The sequence below is a fragment of the Pundamilia nyererei genome, unplaced genomic scaffold, assembly GCF_000239375.1.
Source record: "Pundamilia nyererei isolate P.nyererei 1_Seehausen unplaced genomic scaffold, PunNye1.0 scaffold00139, whole genome shotgun sequence".
Lineage (NCBI taxonomy): Eukaryota > Metazoa > Chordata > Actinopteri > Cichliformes > Cichlidae > Pundamilia > Pundamilia nyererei.
Genome location: NW_005187540.1, coordinates 11,647 through 21,386, shown reverse-complemented (window position 1 = coordinate 21,386; position 9,740 = coordinate 11,647). Strand labels below are relative to the sequence as shown.

General features: G+C 44.4%; 1 protein-coding gene across 2 annotated transcripts in view; it reads right to left on the bottom strand.

The window, feature by feature from the left end:
- gon4lb (gon-4 like b) overlaps positions 1 to 9,740 on the bottom strand; it is a 27,246-nt gene that overhangs the window by 6,061 nt on the left and 11,445 nt on the right. For both annotated transcript variants that reach the window (XM_013913612.1, XM_013913613.1), the window contains 7 exons: positions 6,643 to 6,886; positions 6,479 to 6,565; positions 5,053 to 5,236; positions 4,823 to 4,973; positions 4,559 to 4,706; positions 4,343 to 4,459; positions 2,940 to 4,013 (listed from right to left, as the gene is read on the bottom strand). In XM_013913612.1, coding sequence (XP_013769066.1) covers positions 2,940 to 4,013; positions 4,343 to 4,459; positions 4,559 to 4,706; positions 4,823 to 4,973; positions 5,053 to 5,236; positions 6,479 to 6,565; positions 6,643 to 6,886 — 2,005 coding nt within the window. The remainder of the gene's footprint in view (positions 1 to 2,939; positions 4,014 to 4,342; positions 4,460 to 4,558; positions 4,707 to 4,822; positions 4,974 to 5,052; positions 5,237 to 6,478; positions 6,566 to 6,642; positions 6,887 to 9,740) is intronic.

Sequence of the window (9,740 nt, the reverse complement as noted above, 5' to 3'; positions counted from 1 at the left end):
CGTTACAAGTAACGGCGTTACAAGTAACGGCGTTACTTTTTTCAGTGATGAGTAATCTAACTAATTACTATTCCTATCGCTACAACACAACCGTTACAGTTACTAACAAGAAAATGCGGCGCAGTCCGTTACTATTTGTCAACAAACAGATGGTTGAAGCTGTGTTCAGCTTACCGCATCTTATATCAGCTGCACGGAAGTAGCTGTAAGTAATGTGGACGCTACAGCTTTAAGCAGCTGCGCGCTCCTGCGGACGGCAATCACTTTCTGCCTGACGACCACTTTCTGGCACAACACCTAGAGCTCAGGGGGCAAAACAATCACATGAGTGCTGCTGTTTGACTGAGGAAGAATAAAGGAGTCGTGGTAAGCCAATCACATGACCACTTAAAGACAAAGCAACAAGGTGACATATACCAGTTTATAAACTGTGTTGATAGGTCACGTAAAACCGGAGTCATGATAAACAATATATACGCGTGTTTTTCCCTCAATAGTTTCATCACGTTTACTGTCTAAGGACAGCGCAGCGAGTGCTCTCTGCTTATGAGCAAAAAAACAAACAAACAAACAAACAAACAAAAAAAAACAAACAGGGAAAGTTTTAGGAGTGATGGCGAGAGAGCAGAAAAAGAGAGAGAGCGAGTTTTGAGATGTGAGAGTTTAGCGTGTTTGCAGTGTGTAGTTAATGTGTTGTCTTGTGTAGTTAGTGTGTAGTGTTGTGGATAGTTTTGTGTTGTGTGTCAGAACAATGAGGCGACTGCTGTCTCCAGGTAGAAACAGGAGTGACACACCTGCTGCTGTCAGACCTGCAGGTATCAGGCTGTGATGTTTCCTTCATAGTGGACAGAAATTATTGTTTTGGAGAGGCACAAATAATTTGTGTGGCATCTTACTGAAGAACAGCTGATTGTTCTCTAAATAGTTTGAAATGGTTATTTAAAAAATCAAGGTAAAAGGTAAATGGCTGCAAATAACTATGTTTGCAAAACTTGTGCATAGGATTTTAAAATTGGCAATTTATATTTGCATTTAAAGTTATGAAATATGATTCATTAAACATGTTTGTGGTTGTTACAGTGAAAATATCACTTTTTCTACTCTGATTTTATATTTTTTTGTCTGATTTTAGATCAATTGTGTTAATACAGTAGTCAAAATGGAAACACAACTGTAAATTCAGAGACGTGAGGTTGTGCTGAAAAGGATGATACCAAACAAAGTAAATAGTTTTTAAAGGTGAAATATGGAGGGAAAATCAAAAGTAGTTAAAAATGGTCAATTACACCCTGGACCCCAGAGGGTTAAACGTTTTTTAAAGTAACGCAATAGTTACTTTTCAAGTAATAAATTACTTTTAGAATATTGTAACTCAGTTACTTTTTTGAAGAATTAACTAGTAACTATAACTAATTACTTTTTCAAAGTAACTTGCCCAACACTGGCTGTAACACAAATGTCCATTTTAGGATCAATAAAGTCTCTGTCTATCATTTCAGCAGCTGTTTGTGCTGATGAGCTTCTACTGAAAGGAAAGAAATTTAAAAAAATGTTTTCTATTCAGCTTCAGTTTCTGCCTCAGACACAAAAACATGAGAAAATCTTTAGTCTTTGTTTCCTCAAACCTGAACTTTTCTCTCTGTGTCGGAGTAAAAATACATGATCAGAGACAACTTCTGACCAATGAGGAGGCCGGCAATAAAACCCGTTTCACTTTTATTTAAACATCACCAAATCACAACAACAGCTGCCTCAAGGTGCTTTATATTGTAAGGTAGACCCTACAATAATACATACAGAGAAAACCCAACAATCATATGACCCCCTGTGAGCAAGCACTTTGGCGACGGTTGATCTGATATCCTCGTGTTGGTGTTGTTCCCAGATCATCATACTAAATATTGTTCCAGGATCAACATTGCAAGTGACCAATCAGAATGTTGTGACGTCATACCTTTGTGACTTCGGGAAAATAATAATAATAATAATAATAATAATAATAATAATGGATTGGATTTATATAGCGCTTTTCTAGGCACCCAAAGCGCTTTACAATACCACTATTCATTCACTCTCACATTCACACACTGGTGGAGGCAGCTACGGTTGTAGCCACAGCTGCCCTGGGGCAGACTGACAGAAGCGAGGCTGCCATATCGCGCCATCGGCCCCTCTGGCCAGCACCAGTAGGCAAGTAGGGTAAAGTGTCTTGCCCAAGGACACAACGACCAGGACAGAGAGCCCAGGGATCGAACCGGCGACCTTCCGGTTACAGATGCGATTCCAAACCCCCTGAGCCACGGCCGCCCCACCACACGAAAAACCGCCGTAAAACAAAAAACTGTACTTAAGCTGCGTGAAACCGCCTCTGTCCGCCGATCAACGGACCCTGACCCTAACCCTAACCCTTTAATAAACAGTAAGCAGAATTGATATTGTCCTTGCAACATTGGAATTTCATAAATGCACGAATGGCTTGGTGCGCAAAGGAATAACGTCACAACAATGTGATTGGTCACTTGCAATGTTGAACCTGGAACAACATTTTCATGATGGTCTGGGAACAACACCAGCACGAGGATATCAGATCATCCCTTTGGCGACAGTGGGAAGGAAAAACTCCCTTTTAACAGGAAGAAACCTCCAGCAGAACCAGGCTCAGGGAGGGGCGGGGCCATCTGCTGTGATTGGTTGGGGTGAGAGAAGGAAGACAGGATAAAGACATGCTGTGGAAGAGAGACAGAGATTAATAACAAGTACGATTGTAGGGTCTACCTTACGATAATAAGCGCCTTAAGGTGACTGTTGCTGTGATTTAGCGTGAGTAGCGGTTTAATTACTGCCAACATGAAGGCCTGCGGTACGTAGCCATTAATGAGCATAAACAACACCACTAAATCGCAAAAGGTGGAAACTTTTAAGGTAGACTTTCTATCTACCTGTAACTCTGGAACTGACAGAACAGACTCCTCTGATGCTGATGACATCACTTCTTCCTCATCTTCATCCTGTGTGAGGTCATCAAAGTCCTCATCATCATCATCATCTCCATGCCGGTCCTGATCTTCGTCCTTATCCTTCCCTCCACTGTCGTCTCTCGCTCCACTCCTCTCCTCCCTCTGTCTCCCTTCCTCTTCCTCTCCACCCTGCTCATTCTCACCTGCTTCGCCTCCTTCTCCCCCTTCTCCTCCCCGTCCCCACTGCTCCTGCTCCTGACCATTGTTTTCTCCTCCATTCAAACTGACACCAATAACAATTGCCTTTTCCTCCTGTTCCTGTCTCTGCTCCTCCCGCCTCTCCTCTTCTTCCACATCTCCTGTACATGACGTCAGGCTGAGTGTTGATACCAAGACCATGCTCTCCTCTTCCTGCTTTAGCTTTTCCTGCTTAGAAAAGACCTCTTCCTGCTGCCCATTGATTGGCCCGTGGATGTGATGCTCCAAAACATTTTGGGAGGAGGTGGGAGGAGCTGGGGGAGTCCACACCATCTGGAGGAGGAGGCAGCCCGGCTTCAGTGTGTTTGTAGTGCTAGGACTTGTGAGAGAGGGAATGGGCAGTAGAAGTGTCGAGGGGGTGGGGCTCTCCTGTGCAGACACGGTATGTGGTGTATTTTGGCCAATAGGAAGGCAGGACTGCATCACCTTGGCACACACGGGGTGGGCGGGGCCTGGATGAGCAGCAGTCAGTGGGACCGCTCCAGAGATAGAAGCTGGTGCCAATGGTAGGGCTCCTGACACAGCAGTGGGGGCAGAAAATAACGTGACGCCTGAAACAGGTAAAAAGCGCATGTCCACCTGTTTCTCTCCGTGTGGCTCCACCGGCAGATCCTCCTGTGCTTTGGCGAGTGGCAGCAGAGATTCATTATGAGCCAATGCGAAGACGCGCCTGTGGGTGCGGGGGCGGGGGCGGTACCTGTTGATATAATTGGGGTGGAGCCTGAGAGTGCAGCCTGGAGGAAGCCAGGAGGGGTAATGGGCATCTGAGCGGGTCTTCTGGATGCTTGGGCGACTGTTCTGCAGACGAGAATAATGGGATAACAATCTGTGCCTCAGATTATGATGTTTGAGCAATACTCGTATAGCAGCGCATGAAACTACACAAAGTTTCTTTTTGTTATAGTTCTGAGACACAAAATCTGAATCAACAGGTCACGCTTAAAGAAAAACTTTAGATTGGAATTGGCTAGCAGGTTCAAACTGGTCCTTTCAAAAACTAAACCGGCAAATTTTGCTCCCAGCAGATTTGTACCTGGGTCTGAATGGATGTAGACAGAGCCACACAATAAAGGGGAATTCTATTATAGGTGTGAATCTGGATCACGATCGGGATTTGCTGTTCAAACCTTGAGCCAGTTTGGCATGTTTTCACCATCTCTGTCCACCGGGGGGCGCTGGTCCTCCTGCTGGACTCTGCTGCAGGCGAGTGGCAGCGGCGGGACGACGCCCTTCGTCACAAATGTCTGAAAAGAACCACAAAGTTGGGCCCCGAGTCATTCATTTGAAATGTAACGTTCGCTAATGATGTCACACGGTGCATAGTGAGGTCACTCTGATGTCACCTTGATGACATTGTCAGGTGCTCTTGGGCTGCTCATCTCTCTGACGTGCTTCCTGAAGTTCCATCGACTCTTACAGAGCAGGTATGAACTGATAAGCTCGTCGGACTGAAATGCTCCCTCAAAGTGTTTCAGGCCGAGAACGATGAGACTGCACAGAGGCATGATGGGAAATATGTTTTTACTGAGTTCAACGAAGAACAGAAGCCATAAATTTACACAAAGTGCATGTGAAAAAATAAAATGTAGGAAGTGTGTGTGTTTTACCAATCCTCTCCTGGCGTGTATAATGTTCTCAGGTTCCTGCTGTGGAGGGCGGGGTCTAGGCTACAGACAGGAAGTAGTTCTGGGTATAGGAACACGGGTCGTGTGGCGAACAGCCAGGCGGTGTCGGCAGGCAGCAGAGGGAAGGCAAGACCTAAACAGAACCAGAACAAGAATCTGAACCTGGATCTGTTTGGTGCATCAAACATGGCTGACAGGTAGCTTGCCCTTACTGTTGGTTGCAGGGGTCATCTGGGGGAGCCAGCGTCTGGAGGCTCGAGCGGGAGGAGCAGGTGGAGGCTCGTCCCTCTGCTCCAGCTCGTGCAGGAGGTCCAGTGCACCCTGCAGGTTACATGCCCTGAAACAGCTGAAGGCGCAGCCTTGCTCCTGATGATGTGCGAAGTGCTGCAGCTCCTCCTGATAGTGGAGGTGCTCATTAGTGCTGGTTCAGTTTCATCTTATTCACACAGCAACAAGTCGCCTCAAGGCGCTTTAAACTGTAAGGGCTGGGTTTAAAAAAATAATGAATTTCCTGATTCAAATCTATTTTAGTCTGAATAAAGCGATCTCGATTCTTTAAAATCCTGAATCGATTGTTAAATATAAATGTATTTTATCACAAATTCCAGAATCAGCTCAAACAGGATATGAGAGCAGAAACACAGAGCGTGGATCGTCCACAGACGCGCCGTTGGGGCTGAAATACACAGATTCTGCAGGTTTCGTCTCTCTGACCAAAACTGACTGAACCAGCAGCCAAAGAAGCTCAAACTTCACGTTTGAGAAACATCGTCATGGATTCTCTCTGACTTTGGCTGTTTCACTCCCCACACAGCTCTCTCTCCCTCAGTCCACTCAGAGACCAGTTTACCATCAAATCTCTGTTTTCTGCATTATTCTCTGCTTATCACGCTCTGCTACTGTGCTCGGTGCTGTCGTCCTCTGACAGCAAAGCCTCATTTCTGCTGTTTAAACTGAAGACATTTAGACTTCAATGATTGCTCAGCTGTGTCTGTAATCAAACCTCTGACTCTGCTTCACTCCAGCAGCATCAGGTCATGTTCACATGTTGATTCATGGTTTTCTTCAGTTTTTGATCGACTGCAGAATATTTTTAAGGTTCTCTGCTATAAAAAGCCAGGACAGGAACACCTGCTTCAGACACAAAGACGTCTGCTGTGATGGTCACACCTCTGATGAAGTCTCACAGTGTCAGCTTTGTTTTATAGATACAAAATATGGATATGTGCTGATAGATGATCAGAGTTATAATATTTCAGACTGAGTCTGAATCGAATAGAAAATCAGTAGAAATCAGTAACGACACCCAGCCGCAACTGTAAGGTAGACCATACAATAATAGAGAAAAAACCCCAACATATGACCCCCTATGAGCAAGAACTTTGGCGACAGTGGGAAGGAAAAACTCCCCTTTGACAGAAAGAAGCCTCCGGCAGAACCAGGCTCAGATAGGGGCGGGGCCATTTACTGTGACCGATTGGGGGTGAGAGAAGGAAGACAGGATAAAGACATGCCGTGGAATAGAGACAGAGATTAATAACAAGTAATAAGTTCAAGAGCTGAGGAAACGCCCACTAGGTAAGTGCCCACTTGCCCTGTTCAGCTATTGTAGGTATAAATTGAGAAGTGTTTACTGACCAGGTAGCGTTTGGTGATGGAGGCTTCATGATTCAGGGCAGCAATGTGGCGACTCAGCAGGTGAACCTGTGTCAGCAGTTGCACATGCTAGGAGAGAAAGGGTCACATGATATCAGGCAAACACACCTGGAGAATAAGTGGGTGAGACAGGTGACCTTCCATACCTGCTGCAGCTGGTGCTGTAGCTGCAGTTTCTGGGTGTGGTCCAGTTGGAGGGAGGGGCCAATGCGACGCGGCAGCACTAAGACAGAAGCAATGGTATTGTGAGGTTGGGTGGGTGTGTCCTTCAGAGTTGAGGAGAGGTGATTGGTCGTGTCCTGCAAGGCTCTCCGCTGCTGCTGAGCTTCGTACTGCTTTCTGACCGTCTGCCGCCGCTCTGTTAGCATGTTGGCTAACGGTGCCTCAAAGCTACGGGCAGCAAATGGAGACACTGTAAGCGAGCGTGTATCACATATTCTGAAGTCTGATACTTAGCCACCGAGTATTTCACGTGTAAGTAGGTGGAGCATCATAGACAAATTGTTTCCTCTCAGCGTGACTCTTCTTCACAAGATCTGTGTGAAGAAGCAGCAGCAGAGGACACTAGTCTTCCTCCCGACCCAAACAGCCACAGCACTTCTCTGCTGTGCCGTCCCAACGGGAGGCAGCACCGTGCGCCACTCCTGTGTGTGTGTGTGTGTGCACAGGTGTTCACCTCACGCCTTGAAGTCTCTTCATACATGTTCAGATCACAGCAACTATGATGAAACCACCTTTACATCATATAATCTTGACATCAATGATACAGAGTCAGAATCAGAAAAACTTTATTTATCCCCAAGGGGCAATTAACATACAACAGAGCAGCATGACTTTGAAGATAAGCACAGGGCATAAAGCCTGTGAAGGTTCTCAGTAATCCAGGTCATTGTAGTCTAAGAAGCTTGGAAAGAAAAGCGTCTGGACTTCTTTAAGTTGCTTGAAGACGTTTCACCTCTCATCCAACAAGCTTCTTCAGTTCTACGGTCAAATAGTGGGGAGTCCCAGATTTAAACCCAGTGGGAGTTTCCCCCCAAAGAGGGACAAAAGGACCCCCTGATGATCCTCTACCTACATCGGAGAGACCAAACAGCCACTTCACCAGCGCATGGCACAACATAGAAGAGCCACCTCCACAGGACAAGACTCAGCAGTTCATCTGCATCTTAAGGATAAAGGTCACTCTTTCGAGGACGCCAATGTTCACATTTTGGACAGAGAGGACAGATGGTTTGAAAGAGGAGTGAAAGAAGCATCTATGTCCACTGTGAGCGACCATCTTTGAACAGAGGCGGGGTTTACGACACCAACTCTCTGCCATCTATAATCCAGTTTTGAGATCCCTCCCAGACGCCTTAACGCCCACTCACATCCTGGGCCATCTGACCTCAGGAAATCACATGATAAGGTGGGGCCAGGTTTCACAATGAACACACCCGAAACTCTGGCTGATTGTGACCCACACCCAGTTTCACACCTTGGCTCAGGCGATTAGACGATCATCAGGGGTCCTTTTGTCCCTCTGTGGGGGTTTATTTTTTTTTTCCCTCCCACTAGGTTTATATCTGGGACTCTCCACCATTTGACCTTAGAACTGAAGAAGCTTCTCGGATGAGAGGTGAAACGTCTTCAAGCAACTTAAAGTCCAGACGCTTTTCTTTGCAAGCTCCTTTGACTGTCGGCTTACATCCAGAGTTCTCTGCTGCTTAAATTTTTTTTGTTATGGAAAAAGACAGGGGTGTTGGACAGATCTATATTTAATTTAAATGAGGATTTACTTAAGTCATCAAGAGTTAACGGTTTTATGACCAAAATTACATTTAACCAACATGAATTTATTCAAATTTTATTTGCAAGTCCAGTTTGGGTGATGAAATTAAAGATAACACAAGGGAATAAAATAATGCACATTCATGAACGACATCTTTACCTATAGATTTACTTTAAGCTTCATTTCCGACAGATTATGATTAATCATAAAAACTATTTTAAGTTGGAGATGTGAACTTACTTCGAATTATTTATGTTGTAAACTATTAATATAAATCAGGTCACTTTAACCTTGCTGAACTGAGGTAGCAGGTTTTTTTTGGATGAAGTGGCCTAATCCGAGTTTTGATCATTTGTTGAATGATTTGACAAGCAGTTGGGCACTATTAGTTTTAGTTCTCCTCAGGGGAAAGTTCTGACAAAAGCTACACCAGAAAAACATGGAGGGTTTGGATAATTGCAGCCTGTCGGTTCTGAAAGGTAGGCCAAGCATATGCATATTTATGCAAATTAATGTCTAAATGAATTTTGTGTTGCACACACTGACAGTGATCCTACATAGAATCAGTTTTATGTTGTCAGATCAATAATATATTTAATTACATTTAAATGTATTTGACAAAATGACCATTTGGAATAGTTTCCTTTTTTTAACAGTGAAATGTATACATTTAAAGAGATGTACAACTTTTATATTTCTGACAGTTACTGACTTTTATTTACAGCTGCCAACATAGATGAGGTGTTGCTCCACACCCTCAGTAGGGATGATTTAAGGGACCTGCTTCCAGGGAAAATTTTATGAGGAGGAAACAGTTGTGGGCTCATGTTCACAAAGAGGCAAGTTTTTCCGCTTTTGATTTAAAAACACCTAGCACAACACATTTTGTTTAGAACTCCTGTAATATAACTATTTTCGTTTTCTTTTTTAGGATGAAACTAAAGAAAAGGCGTCTCATGGATATCTCACCATGTGACCAGGGAGAAGATTATGATGCAGATTCAAGTGGTGGATCAAACATGCTAGTGTATGTTAGTTTGCCCCCTAACATACACTAATGTGCCACAAACAGGACTTTAATATCACCAACCATTCCCATGTTATTACCGTGTATCCACATAAATGGCCCACCCTGTACTATTGCACCGTGAGCCTAAACCTGCTAGTAACTTGTTTCAGTAGACTTCTTGATGCATTCTCAATCATCCAGGGAAGTAAATCTCCAAAAAGTTGATTCTGTTCATTTGGACGTAGCGTTTTCTGGGAGAAACGTTTCATCACTCATCCAAGTGACTTCTTCAGTCTCAGCTGACTGCAGGTTTCCCCAATCTTATAAACAGTACATTTGCAAAATGACTGAAACAGCCCACTGAGGGAACAATGGTCTGGGAGGTCAGTTCCTTAATATTAATTATGCAAATTCTCATGACCATTGATCAACAACCACTGACCAAAACCCACTGATCAAAGACC